General features: G+C 46.5%; 1 protein-coding gene across 1 annotated transcript in view; it reads right to left on the bottom strand.

Annotated features, from left to right (window-relative positions):
* Positions 1-203: 203 nt before the first annotated feature.
* The window catches only part of ZFAND3 (zinc finger AN1-type containing 3), a 315,800-nt gene continuing 292,907 nt past the window's right edge, over positions 204-23,096 (bottom strand). The window contains exon 6 of the mRNA XM_087817371.1: positions 204-2,532. Coding sequence (XP_087673497.1) covers positions 2,378-2,532 — 155 coding nt within the window. The 3' untranslated portion in view covers positions 204-2,377. The remainder of the gene's footprint in view (positions 2,533-23,096) is intronic.

Here is a 23,096-nt window from a genome sequence, read left to right as displayed (position 1 = left end):
GAGACCTCCCAAGGCAGGACCACTCACAGAGCAGGGCAGCTGCTCAGCCTGGAAACTTCCTGGACTCCTGACCCCAGACAATGGGGAGGGACACTGCACACAAGAGCCCCATCTCTGCAAAGCTGTGGCAGGGAGACCTTTGACTTTTGGCCTGGCTATTCCAGTGGCATGTAGGAGAATGGGCAAAACAGAGAAATCCAAACTTTCATACGATTGGTTTAATTTTTTTTCAGCAGGAGAAAAAAGAATAAAGTTACAAGATTCTTTTAATATTTTCACAATGTTAAAACTAAAACTGAGCTCTAGGCTATGTGTGTAAGTAAATCTAGAACACAAAAGGGTTAAATAAGATTTCTCTTTTAAAGATACAAGAATTTAAGCTTTCCTTACATTTAACAAACTTCACAGAACAGATACTGCAGGGGAACAAGCCCCTCCCCCCCCAGCTCTACCACCAGGAAGTGATGGGCGAGAGCCCTGTGTGCTGGGCTCCCCAGAGAGCCTGCTTCCCATGGCTGCCTCCAAACAGCAGCCGGTGGGGCCTGAGGAGGGCGGAGGGGCTCGTGGGTGGCCTCTTCGGGAGGGATCAGAGCTTGGCGGGGGGCCTAGGCGGGCCAGCTCACTGAGGATGGCCATGGACTGGCCTGAGGGCCGTGGCTTGACAACAGTGGTAAACGTGGGCAGACCCGGCCCCTCTGCCCTGGGCTGCCCTAGAGCAAGACGCCGGTCTGGGTCCTGAAGCAAGAATTAAGGCTGGAGATTCTGCAGCGGATTCACTCTGGTGGGGGTGGGTGGGAGGAAGAGGTTGGGAAGAGCATGATTTCCTATTTCAGAATTCTGGATCAAAAAAAGATTTTCAGTTGCAGGTATTAACTTGCAGACAGAGTTGAACTGCTTGCTGTGGTATAAAAGGGAAAGTAGCTGGGTTAAACTATTCCAATAGCCTGTGGGTGGGCAAATCCAAACTGTCTCTGCAGGAGCCTTCGACTCTCACCGCCCTGGATGAGACAGGGGGCTCCGGGTCACTCCCCTGCTCACTTATCCTGTCTGCCCATCCCACCCCCACCTGACTGGTAATGATTCCTAACGTGGGCAAACAGACCCATCTCTACCCTTCCCCACCTGGCCTGAGCTACTGCACTGTCTACCCACATGAAGAGGCACCAGCTGAGAAATGTGTCCCCCACCCCAACCTGCTGGAGCAAATTTCTCTCTTGGAGCCTGGCCACAGCCACAAACCAGTTCTAGACAGATCACCCCGCTGCCCCCCGGCACACGCTGCCCCCCTCACTACACCTGCTGTGTGGTACATGTGGACTGGTCGTCCCTGGACTACGGGGCTGCACAGACACAAGAGGCAAGGCCATCCTCCTCCTGACCCCTGGGGGCCCAGCAGGCTCCTGAGGGAAGGGGCAGAGTCTGTGGGCAGCAGCTTCCCCAGTGCTCCCAGAACTTCTACTGGTTCCTGTTGGCTATGAAACATCATTTTAAAAACTCCAATACAGAACTCTAGCTGCAGAGGCCATTTGTGGCCCCAGCCGCGGTGGCTGTGCTGCAATTAGCCTTATTTGATCAAATGCCAGATCCCTGTACTTGGCAAGTGGCGAACCAGAGCCAGCGGGGTCAAGGGTGCCCCTGGTTGCCTCTCATGACCCTGGGGTCCTGTGTAGAAAGGTGGTTCTCATGTGTGGACTAGTCTTGAGTGGAGCTAATTTTCAAGTGAGGTTACTGTTTCTCTTCTCATGTGATGAGCTTTTTCATAGCAAGTCAGGTAAAAAATTCATTAAGATTTTCATAAGAACCTGCCCTCCCACCCCCATTTCCAGCTCTGTGGGAGAGCGAGGCCACCACCCAGCCGAGCCACATGGCAGATTTCAGCAGCCTCCTGTGGCCAAGGCACGCGTGGCCACCAGGCATCCTGGCTACTGGACTAAGGGCAAGTGAAGAGGTGAAAGGCCGACATTAACCAGAGTTTGGCAGAGCCATGTGCGCTGTGGAAACTTGAACATCAGCTTCTACTCCTCTATTAACTCAGAGTCTCCGTCTGGAACACTTTCCGCTTAAGGCTTTTTATAAGTTTGACTCCAGCAGTGACAGGTATGTGTTGTTTTAAATCCACTAGCCATGCTCAAAAAAAAATATTCTTCATGTTTTAATTTTATACAATGGCTAGCAGGCACCTTAGTAACCAGCCAGAAATCAATTTCAACCACCATCAACCCCTAAACTACAGTACCAGGATGGCTGGCTAAAGAAAGGAAACGGACTGGCTGTGGTCTGACGCGTGCCCAGTACAAGGTGTCTGGCTGACTTTGTCCTAAATAAGGCTAACATTAGTGAACTAAGAACAGCGTCACGTGGCGGCCGTGCCTGGCCTTCAGGAGCACCCCTCCCCGATGCGCTGGCAGGAGCGCCCCACTTTCCGGTCCAGTTTCACCATTTTCATGATGGCTTCCTCTCGGCCACGACCCATGTGGTCAAACGTACAGTCATGCTGCTCGGGGAGGCGATGTAACATACAGAACACGTAACCTGCAGAAGCAGAAGAGCAGAGAAAACAGGGTTAGGGTGGCTTCCAAATGCCCAAAGCCCAGCTCTCTCTGGTCTGCAGGATGGGAAGGGCATCTCAGTGAGTGGACAGCCACAGCAGGGGCTCCTGCTGCTGAGGCATTTATTACCCCTCTGCTCCCCTCCCCCCCGCCTGAAATTTCATAGCTCCACAGCTCCTCTTCAAGTCAGTGTGATGTCCTCAGAGGCTGACTGTATTTAATGCAGCTCCTGCCTGGATGGACCCTGAAAGCAGTACCCCAAAGGAGGATGCTGCTGGGAAACATACCCCTTTCTAGGAAAGGAGTGGGAGTAGGTGAGAGAGCACAGAGCTGCCAGCTCAGCATTTTCCCTAGCCTGGGCAAATGGAATATCCACCCCAGGACACCACCATTTCTTGGAGGCAGACAGGGAGCAGCCTAAGCAATTATGGCTTAAATTACATTCTACCTCCTGTACAGCTAGGGCTTTGGGGGGGGGGGGGGATCATGGGAGTGATCAAACCACAATCTGCATGTGAATAGGGGCTCTCAGGGGCAAACAGATTATTTCAAGTGCTAGAAAAGGTATTACATATAAATAGAGGAAAAAACAAATGCTGAGCTCCAATCATCTCAAAAGAGCCTGATGCTTCTAACTCCATTTGGCAGGTAGGAGGAGGAGGTCCCTACACTCAGGCCTGCCCACTGGCCCTAATCTCCCAGAGTGGAGGAGACTGTAGGGCTGGTCCTCTCTTTCTGCTGCAGAGAGGTCCAAGGGAGACATTGGTGAGGCTGGTAGAACAGGGGATGAGGGAGGAGCTGAAGGGCAGATGAAGTCCCTCTGATAGGAAATGATGAGAGGAGGCCCAGAGGACAAAGGAACACACACCTACAACAGAATGTGACCTGTTCCCTCTCCTCATCTGGTCTATTTCTAGGAATGCTGAATGTATGTGGCAGAGAGACACTTGATGTCCTGAGTCCTCACCTGGGGGGCGGGGCGGAGCGTGGGCAGGGAAGACACTGCCAGTGCTGGCTGGCTCCTCACCCAATCAGTTGTATCTGGCCACACCTCCAGGTCCCATGACCCAACCTGTGGGTGAGTCTAAACCTGTTCCTAACCTTCCTCTCCCTGGGCCTGGAGCAGACACCCCACAGCAGCCCTGCCAAGACAGTGCTCTCCAAGCAAGCAGCATCTCTGCTCAGACATCTTTCTTTTAAGCCTAGATAGATCCCCACACCAGGGCAGCCACTCCTTGCATATTGTGATCTGTCTTCACCCTCAATTCCTTTTCTTTTCAGAAACAGGGGTGGAGGCAGTGATTTCAGAAGAAAAGCAACTGGCAGTTGAAGCAAAGACCGAGTGGCCAGGATGGATGGAAATTTCAACAGCCTTAACTTTTAAAGATAAACTTCGCCCAGAGAACATTCCTCAGCTGCCCTGAGCTCCTGCTGTGCATAGGGCATGACATACCGGCCCAGCTGGACTATCCACTGCATGAAAAAGCACACTACTCACTGCTTCCCCGGGAGAGCATGGCAAGCTTTGACTCTGAAATGGGATTGGGTTTAAGGAAAAGAACAGAGATGAAATTTTTGTCTCCTGAGAAGCTGAGCTCCCACTTGGTCCAAAGGCAAAGTTAAGATTAATGAGCTCATGTGTTATATTTACTGATGAGTTCATTACTCGAAGCTATTGAATACCACCTGTCTGCCTCCTAAAGGATTCCCAGCAGAAGCATGGAAGGCCTCAGTGGGCACTCTCCACCTAACAAGCACAACCACCTCTGCGGAGCAAAGCCCACCTGATGGGGGAGAAGCTACTAGGCCAGGGCTTGGGGTGGGGGGCACCAGCTGTATGGTGGCAGCAAGTGTGAGCATTTTATTTGTAGATCTTCAGCATCTACAATAAGGGGCGGGAGGATTCCTTACTGCCCCATCCCTTCACCTTCTTCAAGCTATTGGGATGAAGCCAGGAGAAAGTCCCAGGGGCTCTTCTCTCCTTCTAATGAATGGCGCTGGTTGAATAAAAGTGGCAGGAAATGGATTACCCCTGAAATTCACTTGGCCCTGGTTCAGGCTAACATCTCATGAGTCAAAGGCAGAATGGAGTGAAGGAGAGAGGCTCCAGTGTTGTCCTACCTACACACTCCACAACTTTGCTTAGCTTGCCTTCCAACATCTAGGGGGGACCCAACTCGGTGGATTTGAGAGCCCCTGGAGTGGCCACCACAGCAACTTCCTGATATTCTCTCTACCCATCAAAGGATTCTTCATCGAGCCCAAAACAGCTCATTTCTTTACCAAGTTCTGTGAACCTCTATTAGACACACCTTGACACCTGGCTTTGATTTTTGAAAGGTGAAAACCACTAAACAGCAGCTAAATTTTGGGAGCGATGCTGGTAACAATTAGAATATATGGCATTGTAATTCACTGGGGAAGTTTTTGGAAAGCTACCTGCCCAAGTCTCTGCGCCAAGGTTATTAGATGGCATAAATTAAGCTCAATTCTCTCTCCTGTCAGGATCACTCACCAACAGGAGGTTACATGCTGGAACTTGTTCCAAATGCTGAGCAGATATTGACCACTGACAGCAGCCAATCGGCTAAACGCATTTCAGCATTAGTGGGAGTGGGCTGCTCTGGATACAGGGAGTGTGGGAATGACTGGTGGGTGGGATGGACCTTATTCTTCTTTTCTTGGTACCCACAGATCTGTTTCCAGAAACTAGTGCAAGTGTCATAAACTTTTGATGACGCTGGTGTTCCAGACACCAAGCTAGGTATGGAGTGAGAAGCGTTCAGGCTGCTGGGGAGAGGCCTGTTCCTAACTTCAGTGCTGAGTAGTGTGAGAGCACAAGGTGGCTGACAGCCCCCACCTTGGCCAGGCTGTCCTCCACACCGCTCACCAGAAACCAGTTGGGGCCTTTCCAGAGAGGGTCAAACAAGGCATGTCCAGAAGGCACAAAAGCACAGGGACCTGAACCTAGCAGCTGAACTGTGACCCAGGTTTTGGTATTATCACTTGATTCTTTTTCCTCTGATTTTAAAAAGTTATATATCAACATTGAATTCACTAACTTGTTCGCATACACATAATCCATACCTAACACTCCCCTTAAGGCCCCACAGTTCAGCTTCATGTAGTTTTAAAAACAATTTCAATACATTTTGGCTAATGACATCTGTGCTTTCGATACCATACAGTGCTTTGGAGGGAGAAGGAGAGATAAAGGGGTAGGAGAATATGATTAAAAGGATGCTGACCCCCCGAGAGACACCTAATGCAAAAGCTTTTGAAGATATGATCTGCCTGCCAAATGTGGTTCCACCACAGTCCTTTTCCTGCTGTATCACATGAGCCCATGTCACATGAAGCCCAGGTGATTAGGTCTCCATGAAGCAGTGCCCTGGTGGGGGGTGCAGTGCTCCTTCATAGCTGCCAGAGGTGCTTCTGGTAAATCTGCACAAAATGCTCAAGCATTTGTGTAAGCACTTCTTTGCTCACTGGCACTGAAAAGCAATTTGGGATGAGCCCTTAATTAAACAGGGAGGGGAGAGGAAGCAGCAGCTCTGTCAGCCCTGTTCCATGGCCTGCTGCTCCAGGTCCCTCTCTGCATGCCACTACCTGGCATCTGTCGGGCCATCCTGGACGTGGGAAGAGGGACAGGAGGCCTGACCATAGCAGGAGATACCAGTCAGCACCCTGGCAAGCTGGGCTGGAAGGTCTCCAGAAGGTCTCTGGCAGCTACACTCTGAGTGAAAAAACTATGTAGGCCACACCAGAAAGGGAGAGAGAGAATGTCTGCCTAGACAGCCACAGTGACTGAACCCTGGGGGGCTCATCCCATGACCCTGCCCAAGCCTGTGCTGTGAACAGCAGGAGATGAGGAGAGAGCAGGAGCTTCCCTGACTCTGCCACCATCAGCGACACAAGATTATGGCATGAGGCAAAAACACACAATCCGAGACCTATCTAACCCTCTGTCCCAAAAGGGTCCCATACGAACGAGAAGTGCAGAAGGCAGCATATGTCACTCGCCCTGAACAGAGGACTGGGGGGTTCTTGTGGGAAGAGAGGCATTTCAATGGAGGGCGCTCAGGCGCATAAACGAGCCCTCTGAATGCCACCCTCCTGACTCAGACCTGGAGCCTGTGACCCAAGGAGCCACACGTCACATAAACTGGAAGATGCCTAACATGATGGCCCTGAAAACACATTCCCAGCAGAAAACAGAACCGAGGCTCATTCTCCCAAGACTCAAAGTTCTAACGTGCAGGTTTCCAAAAATGCTCATTTGGTGGGAACTAAACTTCTGACCTGACCCTTCAGCTTTTCAAAGGAACACCTGAAAGTTACACAGTTCATTCAGATGAACTCATCTACAGCTAAAGCTCACCTCTGCTGACCAGGGTATTTTAAGGCTAAGCAAAAATGATCAAGAACAATTCGTACAAATGCTGTCATTAGGTACAGAGAACATAACATCCAACGCCTCAACTCTAAGAGCTATGAAAGTTGCAGGATATTTTCAGTTTCACTCACTTGTTTACAAACACCAACAGCAGTGGCTGCCCAAGAGGAGCAGAACCAGATAACTGGCCTCATCTGCCAGTTCCGTTCCCTCCCTGTTCCCTCACCCACAGGCAGTAGCTGTTGTTGCTGTTGTTTTTTTGGGGGGATGGGGTGGGGGGAGGACAAGCTGGAGGCTGAAAGCAGGCAGTCCTTTGGCTGAGGCTCTGGGCCCCCAGGCCAGCACTTCCTTCCAAACCCTAAGGATTAAGCAGGGGTGAGAACTTTTTCTATGGAATTTCCTAAGGGAACAAAGAAAGTGATGCCAGAATTCACATTCAAAGTCTGAGCCTTTGTCATTTTTATTCAATCCCTGCCAGACTGAAATATTGCTTTTCAGCTTTATCTTGGAGTAAAAAGCACCATTTAAAGTTGGCAAAACTGGGCAGCTCTGGATACTTTGGGACTTTAATTAAACAATTGTTTCCTTGCAGCTACCGCCCACTTGGAGGCTACTGAGAGTGGCCATTTGAGTAAAGGCAGGGACCAGAGGTGGGCCTCAGCTCCAGCCGCTCAGGTGTTTTTACGTCACTCGCAAGAAATGTTTTCCACTTTAGTCGTTCATTTGAATTTCAAATTATCAAAGGTTCAAGCAGAGCCTAAAAATACTAACAAGCTTTGGGGACCAAGGTTCTGTAGAATCATCACTGGAGTGCAGCCCGAGCTGGCGGGCACCCGCCTGCATTCTGTGCACTGACTACACATCGTCCTGGTGCGCCAGTTGCAGCCCAGCGCTGAGGCCCTGGCGGGAGTGTTCAGTTAGGAGGAAAATCAGAGGCTGCTTCCTTCTACAGGTGCGCATGTGCTCCAGCAAACAGAGCCTACCCCAGACCTCCTGAAACTTCCAGAGAGACCTACGTAAGGGCCCTCAAATCTCAATTCATCCACAGGCACCACTTGCTACCTAAAGTGCCTATTTAAAAAATAAATGACAAAGACACCTGACCCAAGTGTCTGAAATGACCAGGCAAGCTTGTTAGAAAAAAGAATCACATTTTCCAGCAAGGTAAGAGTTTCTTAAAGCTCAGGACACCTAACTGACCTCATAGCTCATCTGTAAGTACTCGTGGGGAGCAGCAGGTGGCTACAAGAAAGCTTGTTGGAAAGCATTAGCCATTTATACTCCCACCAGCAGTAATCCCTGGATTACACCACATCCGCTGACCCAATGCCCAAGGCAGAATTTGCAGCACAGGACTGTATTAAAGGACCTTAATGCATTTTACTTCATCAGGCCCAAGGTACAGGCAGAGGAGCTTCAAGTGTTTCAGGAATGGACTGCATCTGCTTTACATTCTTCTCACCCCCAGCTTTGCATGGCAGAGGGAAAAGCACCGCACTCCAGGAAACTGAAGTGGATCCCTGCTCACTGAGTGGGCTGACACAGTACTGGGGGTGGGGGGTGGGGAATGGGCTGACGAACAGAGGTCAGCTGCCCAGGGTGCTAGAAACAAAGCCATAATGAAGCGTGAAGCTGGGCATCAGTGTGTCTGTCTGTTTTTCAAAGGGAAGGAGAAGAGCCACTCTACTTAACAATTTAATAAAACCACTAAATCATACCGAAACAATTCTAAAACAGAAGCAATCACTTGTCCTCCTCCCCAAATCAATTAAAATACAAGTTAGATACAATCTAAATGTTAGAACAAAAAGCAGTGTGACAGGAGGCAAAGGCACAAGAGTCTTGTGCAAGGAACTCCCCGGGCAGCTGTGTGCACTCAGCAGACGGCTCTACTGAGAGCAGTCAGCAGCGCAGGGAGATGGAACTGTCCCAGTCCAGCTTAATGAAGCTCCCAATGCCATTTCTAAAAGTATAAAAACTTCACCACTCCGGGTATCCTTTATTGTAGTCTCTCCAGACAGTCCCTTTCTTGCAGAAACTCTAATGACCTCTTTCCTTTTCTCTGTGGGGAACGTTTGCCCTGACCCAGTAATGTCCCCTTCCATCACCCAACCCTGCAGCCGTACTTTACCTGACATTCAGAGAACAAGTCTTCCCACCCTTCATTCTTGCCTCTAAGAGCACAAACTTATTTGTGCCACCGGGGGTGTGGGGTGGGGGTGGGGTGGGCCTGGCGAGGGGCGGGGTAGAGGGCATCATGAAGGATCCTGTGCCACTGCTCTGACTTGTGAGAACCCTCCTCCAAGCAAGCCCCTTAAGTCCTCAGTGCACAGGGAGAAGGGGCTGGCTGCAGGCTCACATTATGCTAGGCTGTTTTATCTAGAGATGAACATACATTAAAAAACTAAGAGAAAAGAGCTCAAGGCAGTTTTTGCCATTGGAATATTGACTTGGTCTTTCAAGCATCATTTCATTTCAGTAGCTGAAAGCAGGCAGCATTAGTCTCTCAGTACCTGGGGCAGTTTTTAGGATCTGAAAAGCCCTCGGAGGTGCCTGCACTCCTGGCCTCCCCACCATGCCTCGGGAGAACAGTGAGGTCCTGGCAGAAAACTTCTGTTTTTTTGGGTGACCTCCTCTCAGCAGGCTCGTAATCTGTTTGGTCTTCTCTTTCAGCATTTCCTTGTCCTTTAAAAGATTACCTTCTCGTCCAGCCAGTGTGGCTCAGCAGCTGAGCCCAAGAGGTCACGGGTTCAATTCCTGGTCAGGGCACATGCCTGGGTTGTGGGCTCAATCACCAGTAGGGGCCGTGCAAGAGGCAGCCAGTCGATGATGTCTCTCATTGATGTTTCTCTCTCTCTATCCCTTTCCCTTCCTCTCTCTCTCAAATCAATAAAAACGTACTTTAAAAAACAATGCTATCTTCTTAAACAAGTGTCTCCTAGAAAACCAGCTCCAAAGATGCAGTGGAGGCAAGAGAAAGGGCCGTACCCAGATTACCCAAGAGCCACCGAGGGCAGGCCTGGGCCTGTGGCTTGCTGGGCAACTGGCCTATTTGACTATCCCTGAAAGCTAAACTGGCAAGAGCCCATTCATCCAAGTCACAGAACATCCAAGTGGCAATGCCATTGGGAGCATCAGACTATAAATGCCACGTGTCTCTCTCTAGAACAACACTTGGGAAAGAAGGAATACTTCCCACATTTTTCTCTGCTTGCCTTTCAATCCACATGCTGGGGTTGTACAGGAGTACTGAGATGATAGGCATAAGTTGGAAGACATTACCTATGGCTTAGTCCCACCTCTGCTGCTATGGCAAATCCCTTCACAGGGGAACGTCAAGTTCTCTTTCTGGATAATCCAGGGAGGAGCTCATGCTTTGAGCCTCAGTCCTGGGCTCAAGTTCCAACTGCACTGTTTTAACAGTCGTGTGGTTGCGGGTAAGCTATTTAACCTTTCAGGGCCTCAGTTGTGTGCCCTATAAAATGGTTGTTATGGGCATTAAAGCAGCTAGTGCACGTAAAGTCCCCTGCACAAAGGAGGCTGGCTGTCACTGGGTGGCTCTTCAAGCTGCTGTCATCCTGTCACCTTACACAGCATAACTAACATACCTGGCTTCAAGGCTGGGAGGCCCCTCCTCCCCGCTCTGCCCCACCCCATGGCTTTCCTTCTGCTCTCCCCTTTTACTTCTCAGTCTAGGCTCTGGTTCCCTTCTCCTTTGAGAGCCACTGCTGACGAGGAGAATAGATAAGAAAATCTTCCTCTGGACATGTCTCTCTCTAGAAGCTCTCTGTACAGACTACAGATGCATGCTAAGTGACAAGCCCTGTAAAAGACTCCTGTGGAAGATATGCAAATTTTAGAGAAACCTGATTTAAATATATGAAGACTACACAAGGCAGCCTGGAAAGTACTCAGTGGTTAGGGACACCATGAAAGGGACACAGGAACTTTCCAAGGACAGCAGAGAGCAGCTTCTTTGCTCCTGTGGGGGCTTCTCCACAGGTATGGCCAAGAATTCTGAAAGCCGCTTTCATAAGCGGAGGCAGAGCACATGTGTTCCCAAGTTCAGTCATGACCTGATGTGTCAAAGAGCCCTGTGTCCATTTCCCTGAGATTGTTAGGCTGGGAGCTGCAGTGAAAGGATGCATGGGAGAAAGCAATGGGCTGCAGACACTCTGCAAACAGCCGATGTTTTTACCCAGCTTGTGCCAGCATCACGTGCACTTGTCTGATGTGCTTCTTTTATGAATGGAAAGCCCACATGCTTTTTGCTTTCACAATACCTCAAAAAGGTCATTCTGAGGACCTTAAGATTGTAAGCATGCTTCTCTATTTTCACAAAATTTCAGCTGAAGGTCACAAGTCCCACAGCATCTGCTGTCCACTGTTCTATGGGGGAGAACAGAGAAGCTGGCTTCTTGATTCTCCTTGTTTAAAGTTAGTTTACTTAAACACACTGCCCATGGAGGGAAAGAGGTTTATTCAGTGGCAGAAGATTGTTTTAGCTGCAGGCATGAGTTCAAATTTGAAGGCAGATTATGGACTATGTATAGTCACCTCCCCCACTGAACAGACAGCCTGCACTAGGATTCTAGAGACGTCCTATCTGGATGGGCTGTAGAAGCTGACCTCAGCCCAGTTCTGTTTCACTTGGGGAGTCGGCGGGGAGGGGGCTCAGATATGAAAACTTCAATGGTTACAGTCTGGGTATAAAACCACCATGAATGGAGCCTGAACACTGCTAAATCCAACGGGCCCTTTCGATTCTCACTGGAGCATCTGGAACAGCTGACTGCTCCCACGGGCCCTGGGACATACTTGCTTTCCTTCTCCTTCTCAGGCAGCTCCTCATCTATTATCCTTAAAATATTAGAACTATTCAGAGCTAGACTCTCTTTTTGTCTCACCACATGCTCTCCAACAGTTTAATGTTCTAACTATATATGCTTACAACTCTGAAATTTCTCTCTCTGCCCAGATTACTCTTTGGAATTCCATGACTCTATCCAGTATCTACTTAGTATCCTAGATATGTGACTTAAGATGTCTAAAATGGAACACTTGCTACTACTTCCCCACAAACCTGCTTCTCCTTCAGTGTCCCCCATTCTACGAGGATGAGGCCACCGTCAGCCAGTGGCTCACGACACAAACCTGGAGTCATCACTGGTATCTTCCTTATTCTTCATGTTCAGTTACCAAGTCCTGTGGATGCTGTTTCCAAAAATCAAATCCGTTCTCTTCTTTCCTCCTCTACTGTCACCAACTGGTCAAAGCCACCACTATCTCTTGTGGAGGCTACTGCAACAGCCTCCTGTAGGTGGTAGCCCAAGTCAAATTTACCCTCCTCACAGCAGCCGAAGTGATTCCATACATCCCTATTTGTGATTGGTGATTTATATTTAAACCCTTAATGGCTTCCCAAGAATTAAAATCAAGGTCACACCTCAGTATGCTCTCGTTTCCACTGCCTCTTTCGCTCCCCTGTGCCATCCACCTCCTTGTAGCTCTGTGCTCTGGACACGCTATCCTCTAATTAAGTTCTTACATCTTCAGGCCTATTTCAATGGCTCTCCCTCAAGACGACCTTCCCAGACCCTCGTGGTAGGCTAGGGCTCCATTATATGCTTTTATGGCATTTTGGACTTCTCTTTTGGTCACTAGTCACAATTATAGGGTCATTTGTATAATTTTTTCATTTAACTTATTTCTCTGACTAGATTTCATGAAAATAAGAACCATGTTCTATAATTTATCACACGCCCCCTATGCCTAGAACAGAGCATGGCTCACTCAAAATATTTTGGTTGAGTGACTGAATGAGAGGTTAGTTACAAATAGACCGTGGTCTCTGAAGCTCAGGGGACAAGTAAAAGCCAGTCAAGAGCTCAAGTGGCCAAATCTAGTATCCTCATTCTGGCTTCTCAGCAGCATTTGTCTACTTCTCCCTCTTTATTGAAGTAATTCCCTCTCTCACCTTCAGCGATGATCACACTTCTGATTTTCCTCCCACCTCAATGGTTGTTGCTCCTTGGAATCCTTGACTAGCTCCTCTTCTAAAAACCACCATAGAATGCAGTCTTCCTGCATTTTCTCCTTTTAAATTCCCTCCTTTAAGTAATCTCATCCAGACCCAAGGCTTCAAGCATAATCTAAGTGTTGATGTCTCTTGAATTGGTTTCCACCCATAAATTCTCCCCCTAAACTCCAAACTCCTATATTCAACCGCCTACTTGACAAGCAACTCCAACTAGACTGGCTAATAGGAATCTCATGCTCAGAACAGAACTCTCAATCCTTTCGACTCCTGCACTGGCTCATCTGCTCACTGTGCCCGCCTCAGAGGAGGACACCACAGCCACACGGCTGCTCAGGCTGCACCCAGGACTCGTTCTTAACCCTCCTTCCCTCGCACCTCACATCAGCCTTTTTTAGTAATATTGTTGGCTGTCCCTCTAAGTGATGTTCTCAGTCTGCCCTGCTTCTCTCCATCTCATGCAAATGTCCTCTGGCAGGAATGAGTGCAGCATGCTGATGGGATGGGAAGACAGACGGCAGGGCTGGATGCAAGGAGGCCCAGCCTCTCCCGGAGCCTACAGAGTCGCCCTGCGTTTGCCTTGGCTGCCCTCCAAGCCTTCTCCCTCACAGCAGTTAGAGGAATTTCTTCTTCTTTTTTTATTTTTAGGGTAACTGACCTGAGATGTGCTTTTTAATATTTGTTAATTCCTCTTTGAATAGGTAATACATGAATATAACAGAACTCAATTTGTATAAAATAATATTCAGCAAAATGATTAAGTCTCCTGCCCCATTTTCTCAGTTACTCTCCTTACAGGCAAAGCAATCACCACCACCAGTTCTCATGTGTCCTTGGGAGTCTATGCACACATAAGCGGTTATGTTCATCTCCCAGATGGATAGTTTAAAAATGTAAATCAGATCATGCCGCTCCTTTGCTTAAAACCCTTCAATGCCTTCCCACTACTTTAGGATAAAATGCTAACTCCTTGCGAACGCCTATCAGCCCCACTGGGTCTCTGCCTGCCTCTCCACTCTTCTCGCACAGCACACTATGCTCCAACCCCACAGCTGCCCTTCTGGTCCAGATATACCAGTTTGTTCCTGCTTCCCCAGCTGACGTCATCCTGTCCATCTAGCACACTTTCCTCCTAGCTCTCTGAATGGCTGGCTCTCCCAGCTTTTATATCTCAGCTCAGCTTTCCCCTCCTTCCAGATGCTGGCCTCCCCTCTCATTGTTCCCCGTGCCCTTCTCATTCTCTGTAAATCTGTTCCATCAGAGTATCTTGTTTATTTGTTCCCTGTTTACTGCATCTCTCCTCTAAGGAGTAAATAAATGCACCATGTGGTCAGGGGCTTTATCTGTGTTATTTCCCTGTCATTCTTCTGGAACTCAATAAAGATTAGTAAGTAGACTGGATGAATAAATAATTTGAGTCAACATCTGTCTCATTAAAAAGAGAAAAGTATTACTTCTAGCAATAAAAGAATGTTTAATGCGGGTAACTGTGCCCCCACCCCCAGTCCTGGAGAGAACTACCACCACACTGTCTACTTCTACCTACCTGGGTGAGCAGGGCTTCAGTGAGCATAATCTGAAAGCCATTGTCTGGCTGGGGAACATCACATTTTCTTACTTTCCTGATTATGCTTTTCTACTGCCATTATTAATATGAGCTTACAGCTGCTGAGGTCACTCTGACAGGCAACCCCAAAATGTCCAAGATGGCCTTAGATGCTTTCTTGGAATTAAAACTTTGCTGAAGTTGTGATCAAAAATTCGGTAAGTACAGATAATGAAGAATTGAACATAATCATACAGGTTCCCACTGACATTCATTTCTTACTCTATCCTGGTATTTTATTCAGTTACCCTAGATTCCATGGAAAATTAATCCTGGGGTAACAGATCAGTTCAAGGAAAGAGCAATTTAACTGATGCAAGAGTGTTAACACACTCCAGATGGCTCTGTAGCTCATGCCAGGTGGCCCCAGGAAGAGCACATGCGGTGGCTGACCTTGACCTGTACTCCCCAGGAGGCCCCAGAGCCAGTGCACCTGGTGAACAGCCTCAGACCACACCAGATTACAAGCCAAACACTTCCACAAGTGACACACTCATGGGGCGGATTTGGTGGACATCAAAGCCCTACTGAAGTGAGTTGTGTTTCATGTGGTCAGTTCCTACACAGCAGCTCCTCCACTGTTGTGGAAGCTGGTCCTCAAAGCTTATCAGCCTGGGGATCAATCCCTCCCAGTAACATGCCAACAGCGACTGAGGCTCAACTACAACAAGAGGGTGCACACAGCCCACACAGAGGGCCCACCTGGAGTGCCCAGCTCAGGTGACTTGGGGAGGCTGTGCCACTGAACCCTACAGGACACCTAATACTTAAGACCACCCTACCAAGACTGGGAAATGTCTTAATACACAGAAACAGACACAGGGAAACAGCCAAAGGAATAGATCCCAAATGAAAAAATAGGAAAAATCTTCAGAAAAAGAACTAAATGAAATGGAGGCAAGTAAACTACTAGATACAGAGTTCAAAACAATGATCATAAGGATGCTCAAAAAACTTAGTGAGAACTTCAACAGTATAAAAAAATACATGGAAACCGTAAAAAAGAACCAGTCAGAAATGAAGAATACACTAACTGAAATAGAGAATAAATTACAGGGATTCAACAGTAGAGTAGATGTAGCAGAGAATCAAATCAGCAGTTTGGAAGATAATGAAGCAAAAAATACCTAATCAGAACAGCAAAATGAACAAAGAATCCAAAAAAATGAGGCTGTGTAAAGAGCCTCTGGAACAAATTCAAGCGTACCAACATCTGCATCATGGTTGTGCCCAGAAGTAGAAGAGAGAGAGCAAATAACTGAAAACGTATTTCAAAAAATGATGAAAAACCTCCCTAACCTGGTGAAGAAAGTAGATCCAGGAAGCACAGGGAATCTCAAACAAGATGAACCCAAAGGCCCACACCAAAACACATCATAATTAAAATGCAAAAGGTTAAAGACAAAGAGATCTTAAAAGCAGCAAGAGAAAGGCAGTTAGTTCCTTACAAGGGAGCTCCCAGAAGACTGCCAGCTGATTTCTCAACAGAAACTTTGCAGGCCAGAGGGACTGGCATGAAATATTCAAAGTGATGAAAAGCAAGGACCTACAACCAAGATCACTCTACCCAGCAGAGCTATCATTTAGAATCAAAGGACAGATAAAGAACTTCCCAGACAAGAAAAGGCTAAAGGAATTCATCACCACCAAACCAGTATTACAAGAAATGTTAAAGGGTCTTCTTAGAAGAAGAAAAAAAGATAAAAATATGAATAATAATGGCAATAAATAAGTATCTATCAACAATTACTTTAAATGCAGCAAAAGGCATACCATGACTGAATGGATAACAAAACAAAGCCCTTACATATGCTGTCTACAAGTGACTCACTTCAGATCAAAAGATACACACAGACTGAAAGTAACAAAATGGAAATAGATATTTTATGAACACGGAAACAAACACACACACAAAAATTGGGGTAGCAATATTCATACCAGACAAAAATAGATTTTAAAAGAAAGGCTATGAGAGACAAAGAAGAACCCAGCAACTCTACTTCTGGGTATTTATCTGAAGAAACCCAAAACACTAAATCGAAAAGACACATACATCCATGTTTATTGCAGCATTATTTACAATAGACAAGATATGCAAGCAACCTAAGTGTTTATCAATAGATGAGTGGGTAAAGAAGAGGTGGTACATATATACAATGGAATATGATTCAGTCATAAAATCTTGCCATTTCCAACAATATGGATGAACCTAGAGGATATTGTGCTGAGTCAAGTAAGTCAGAGAAAGACAAATGCCAGAGGACTTCACTTATGTGTGAAATTTAAGTAACAAAATAAATGAACAAGCAGAATAGAAACAGATTCATAGATACAAAGAACATTTTGATGGTTGCCAGGTGGGGGGAGGCTAGGGGATGGGTGAGAAAGATGAAGGAATTTAAGAAGGAATTTAAGTACAAATTGGTAGTTACAGAACAGTCATGGGGATGTAAAGTATAGCACCGGGAATATAGTTGGTAATATTTTAATAACTATATATGGTGTCAGATGCGTACGAGATTTATCAGGGTTATCACTTTGTAAGTTTTATAAATGTCTAATTGTGGGGTTGTATAATGGAAACTAACATAATATTATACAGCAACTGTAATTTAAAACTTTTAAATAAATAAAATTTTAAAAAAGAGCATTAACACAAAACTGCCCTTTAATTTCTAAATCTGGAACATTTTCTGCTTCCTGGGTAAATCTGTAACACTGCAGTGCATAGCTCTAGAGAGCATGTCATCCTGTGTATTAATCACAAGGGCGTACAAACTCCATCATGTGCTGACTCACAGCTTCCATCTCCCAGGGGGCTACTGGGCTGATATGGTTCAAGAAGAAGAGCATGTGCGTGTAGAGCAGTGGCTTGAGGCTGCACAGCAGATGTCCTTATAATCCAGTGAGAAAGAGGCCTGCTCAACTCCTCTAGAAACAACTGGGTCACTGCTAGACTAAGTCTCCTTGACCCATGGGAAATCTCTTTAAAGCCACTGCCTGCCACCTTCCATGCTATGGCCTAACAACCCATCTTCTCTATCAAAAGCAGTACCTTGACTGATACTTAACAGGATATTTTGGAGAAGGGCATCTAACACCTGTATGGTACATTTTCCCCAGCTCCCCTGCTGCCCCCTGAGTGCTCTTCCAGAGGACTCATCAGAATAAATGAAGCAGGCCCAGCTGGCTGCCGCAGAAGACAGTCATCAGGTGGAATTCCCAGTTGTCTACCAAGGCACTGCACATTTTAGCATGTCCAACAGTTGGCGAGGCCCTGTGATCATGTATAAGGAGGTACCAAAGCAAACAGGGGCACTCCTTGCCATCTCCTCCTTCCAACTATGTCCAGGCACTGTGTTGGGGCAGAGAATAAACTAGTACGGGTGGCTCTACCTTGCAACTCCACAAGCAACAACAGAGAAAGAGAATACCCTTCAACTCTCAGGAGGGAACAGGCAGTGGCATCCTCCCAAGATCATACCGCCCTTAATTAAATGCTGGTGGGCTTTCCATGCCTACCACACCCCATTTCTGTCCTACTCCCCTGCCTACCACACCCCATTTCTGTCCTACTCCCATCTCCTTACATTTCTAGCCCTTCTTTACTTTTCCTTCCTCTTTCTTTCCAACACCCCCCTTTGTTTCGCAAGGTGCTTCAGGCTATGGTTGCCATATCTCCTGCTCTGACAGTGGAGGGTGTTTTCTGGGCGGTAGGATAAAGGGCAGGCCAAGTCTGGTGATGCCGTTAAGCATCCACCCCAAGCAGTTTCTATGTGTGTACCTCTCCCCCGTCTGCAGAGCCCACAGGAGATGCCTGCGCTTCCTACCGAATTCTGCCGAACCCTGAATAGGGATGGGAATAGTGTGTGCAAACAAGGAGATGCGGGAAGAGGAGCAATTCCCTGGAGAAGCCAGCCGATCCAATTACTTTAGGCACTTCTCCAATGAATTACAGGGCTAACTCAGGCACCCTTTTCAGTTTTTGGCCTCTGAACTTTGTTCCAATATTTCATGGTCAGTCCTGACTACCCAAATGTGCGATGGAACAGCTCTTCTTCCCAGGAAAAGCACTCTCAGCATTTATTCCCCACCTATCCAGCCCTTGTTTGCATGTTTAGGTCTCACACCCTCTGTGGGTCCTGTACCAGGGACCCAGGTCCCTAGAGGCACGACTTTCAGTCTCAAGAGACTAAGTGACACCAAGCACTGTGTGAGAATCAACAACCTACAATCACTGTACATGGGGCTCTGGTTAGTGGGCAGATGTACAGAGCTCTAAGGAGGGCTTCTCCATATCTGCCTTCCAAAAGATGGCAGTGCTCCCCAAATGCAAGTTATTTTTTTGTACAGAAGAACATTATCAACCAAACTGGAGAGCTTGTGTTGCTATTTGTCACTGTCATATTCAGGTTCCTTGCCAGGAACAAGATAGCAGAACTTGAAGTGGTGAGGCTTTTCCCGGAGTCTGCCTCCCCAGGGCCCAGCGGTGGAGTAAGGGCTATCACGTGATCTTATCAGAACCTTGGTCTGCTTAGGTAAAAGCACTTTCCAGAAGCAGAAACAAACTTCAGTGATACTGATCTCTTCAGAAGGAAGATGCTATAGAAATCTGATCTAATAAATAAAGGATTCAGGCTCTGGCGTTGGGCTGTCAGCTCAGCAAGGGAAAGAAGTGATCAGGCTCAAGGAGTCAAGAGTATTTACTGGTCATCTGTGCACTGTTTACAGACTCTAGCTCCGGGGCCAGGTGGAGGAGAAGGGAAAAAAAAGTCATTAGATCCTGCCTTTAAAGACAGCTGGAGATGCAGAGAGGAAAACAGCTGAAGGACATAAGAAGCAAAGCAAGAAATCAACTGCAATTAAAATCAATACAATCCAGCTATGTGTAATAAATTGGGGGCACTGAGGAGAGGGGTCAAATGCATAAGGTATCCAGGAGGAGATAAGTTTTCGAGGAAAATGAGGACATGAATTAGCACTAGGGAGAAAATGGAATGTACATGTCAATAAGAATTAAGTGTGGCTCATATTACCCAGGCGCAGTGGAAGACAAAAATGTGGCAGTGCTGTGGGCCCTGTCCTCCAGAAGCACCTATCTAGATGGAGGGACATGTGGCACATGGAACACAATGGAACACAGTTCACTGGGATGACATTAACACTGGTTCAAGTGGTTCACATAGTAGGTCACATAAATTTGGACCATTCAATGTTCAATAATAAGTATCTGAATGTGGTGTGCAACTAGGTTAAGATCTATATGGCTGAAAATATAGGCAACTCATGCTGTAATCATCTCACTGTTTAGGGCACCCCATGGGCCAGTTTGGGGATATAAAAAGTGGTAGGATTCTGGGAACTCAACAGACCTAGACTCAAATGCCAGGAATTCCCTTAATTACTTAACTTTAAAGATTGAGTGTTCACCTCTGTAAAAATGAAATATCACTTGTCCAATGATGCTTTTAAAAAAATATATAATTTTAAATTATTTCAGAGAAAGGAAAGAAGAGGAGAGATAGAGACATCAATGATGTGAGTCATTGATCAGCTGCCTCCTGCATGCCCCCTACTGGGGATTGAGCCCGAAACCCAGCCATATGCCCTGATGGAAAATCGAACCATGACCTCCTGGTTCATAGGTCGATGCTCAACCTCTGAGCCACGCTGGCCAGGTCCATGATGTTTTTGTAAGGGTCAAATGATATAACACTGTTCATGCATCCAATATATAGCAAGTGCTCAATAAAGCTATTCTTTTTCCTTCACCAAGAGGATCACAACTGCGATGGGATAGGGTTCACTCATTTGTTCAAATGTTTACCAGGCATCACTATACGCCAAGAACTGCAGTAGGAACTGGGAGCCACCAACGAACTGTCCCTCCCTTCCAGGGAAGACAGACATGTAGACACACAATTTCAGTATGTTATGAGAAGTATAGCAACAGAGGCCAACCATGAACTCTACAGAAGAGAATACTTTCGAGCAATCTCAGAAAGTCATTAGCAAGTAAAGGGTTTTGTTTAAAAAAAAAAAAAAAGACGACACCTAGATTTTATGAGGACCTTTGATGAAGAAAACTGCAAACAAACACTTAGCCCAGTCTGGCATTTTTGCGCCCCATCTTGCACTTGATGTCCCTACACCAGTTCTTTATCCCTGTGAATGAACTTGCCACTGCATTAACTAGGGTGCTGGAAAGCCAAAGCAACTGCGACCAAGTATTGGAAGAGCAGGCTTGCAGGAGAGGAAGATGATTTGTGATAGGTTACTCTGGAGGGCAGAGTGGGGAGGAATAATAAGGGCATGTTATACAAGGAGGCTCGTTTTAGTTCAATGGAAGAAGCACTTGGCCAGTCTAAGCTGCCTGGCAACAAGACATGCCACACTTCCTGCAGGTTGGAGATGTGCACAGTGGCTGGATTAGCAGCCAGGACATTACTGACATGGTTTCTGCTGTCAGTTCGGGGGCTGGACTAGCACCAGACAGGTAACTTCTAAGTTACTCAAGTGCTTAGATTTTATGTCAGAGAATGACAGGTTGTTAGGCATGAATGGCGATTAGTGTGGTTTCTTTCACACAGTAGGCTTGTCACCTCCAGAGAGTCCATCTTATTCATGCACCAGATAAATGACAGGTTTTACTTATGCAAAAACACCCATCCAAAGTCAAGTAGTTAATTAAACCAAAGCACATCAAATAATTTTAATTAGACCAAGCAAGCAATGCTACTCTAATAGTATATACAGGATGGGGCAAAAGTAGGTTTACAGTTGTCCATATGGAAAATGATATAATTATTAATAAATACAAGAATAAACTTTCGCATATTCATAGCTGTAAACACACTTTTGCCCACCTCCGTATGTCTTGTCTGATTTTTCTCCCCACTACCAATAAAAATTCAAGGCAGATAAAAGTATGTAATAATAATGCTAAAGTTTACTCTCTAGGCCTTATTTCTTCAGCCAAATATTCAATTGGGAAGCCCTCAGGTTGCACATGTAGCTTGGCTTCAAGAATTTGCACGGAGACTGACCCAGATGTTCTCCTGCTCACCTGCTTTGGCCTGCCTTCGAATACTAGGATATCCCCCTAGAGATAACCAGCAGGCTCATGAGAACACCACATTCCTGACTTCTAATTTTTTCTTGTATGTTATTAGTCAACACTAACTGGGTACACACTTATAGGCCACATACTCTAATGGGGAATATGGGAAGCTGCAGAATGACACCTGGTTCTGGCCCCTGAGGATTTTAGAATCTAGCAGACCAGCGGAGGAAGGCATGTATTAAACACTCAGAAGACATAAATCTCTAAATGAAAGAGAATGGAGTCAGCTAGATCTGATATAAAACCTCTATGATGTGGATCACCTCATACTTGAAATGTCTAGTAATTCTATTTGGTCTTAAATTACCTTTGCATTTCCTATGAAAAATGAGCTATTAGGTGTATAGGCAGTATATCAAACTTTGGGGTATATGAGAATTACCAGAGCAACTGCAATTTTACTTTCTAAAAAGGGAGTGTGCCATCCCCCTCTATCCTTTCTTTAAATCCTCACCCAATGATATTTTTTCCATTGCTTTGGGGGGGGGGGGTATTGATGTGAAAGACACATCGATTGGTTGCCTCCTACACACACCCCAACCAGGGCCCAGGATGGAGCCTGCAACCAAGATGCGTGCCCTTGACTGTAATCAAACCAGAGACCCTTCAGTCTGCAGGCCAATGCTCTAACCACTGAGCATACCGGCTAGGGCGCAGGCCCACACTTTGTAAGAGGCACTGCTCCAGGGGGAATCACAGTAAGAATCTAGTAGGAAAAGTGAGGGTGTCTAGTAACAGATATTTGCACACAATGTAGTGAACACAAATTATTTTAGCTACACACATTAAAGGCCCTGGAAAAGACACTTCTTTAGCAAAACTTTATCAACAACTTATTGATTTGGGGGAAAAATTAAAAATCCTATTACTTTGACTAATACTATTTTTACAGCTGGTCTAATTGATGACATCTGCCGTGAAGGGTCCAAACAAGAGTCCTGAGCAAGGTCTTAGAGGCCAAACTAAGAGGAGTTTAAAATAATCAGGTGTATTAACTTGGAGAAAAGACCAAGAAATCTTCTGGGTACTTCAGAAGAGATAAGCTAGGTTCAGTGGAGATGACAGGGCAAATGTCCAGGGAGGGATGGGCAAGAATATGTGATGCGAAGCTCTAGTAAGTGGGGGCTGAAACATATGCTGATGGGAAGAGTGGGAGTCATATTGGTCAGAAACTTTTCAGCAGTAGTCAAATTTTAGGCTGCATGAAATACCAATATTTAGTACATAGGCATGATCTAAGGCTAGTGGCAACCTTTCTGGTCTCAGTTTCCTCATTTATTAAAAAGTGGGGTTCAACTAAATGATTGCTAAGGCTCAGTCAAATCTTGGTGGTCTTTACCCACAAATTTTGATGACTTTTGTCTTGTAGTAAAAGCACTGAATTC

The sequence above is a fragment of the Miniopterus natalensis genome, chromosome 5, assembly GCF_054644295.1.
Source record: "Miniopterus natalensis isolate mMinNat1 chromosome 5, mMinNat1.hap1, whole genome shotgun sequence".
Classification (NCBI taxonomy): Eukaryota; Metazoa; Chordata; class Mammalia; order Chiroptera; family Miniopteridae; genus Miniopterus; species Miniopterus natalensis.
The sequence above is the reverse complement of the archived record's forward strand: the minus strand, read 5'-3'. Positions and strand labels throughout refer to the sequence as shown.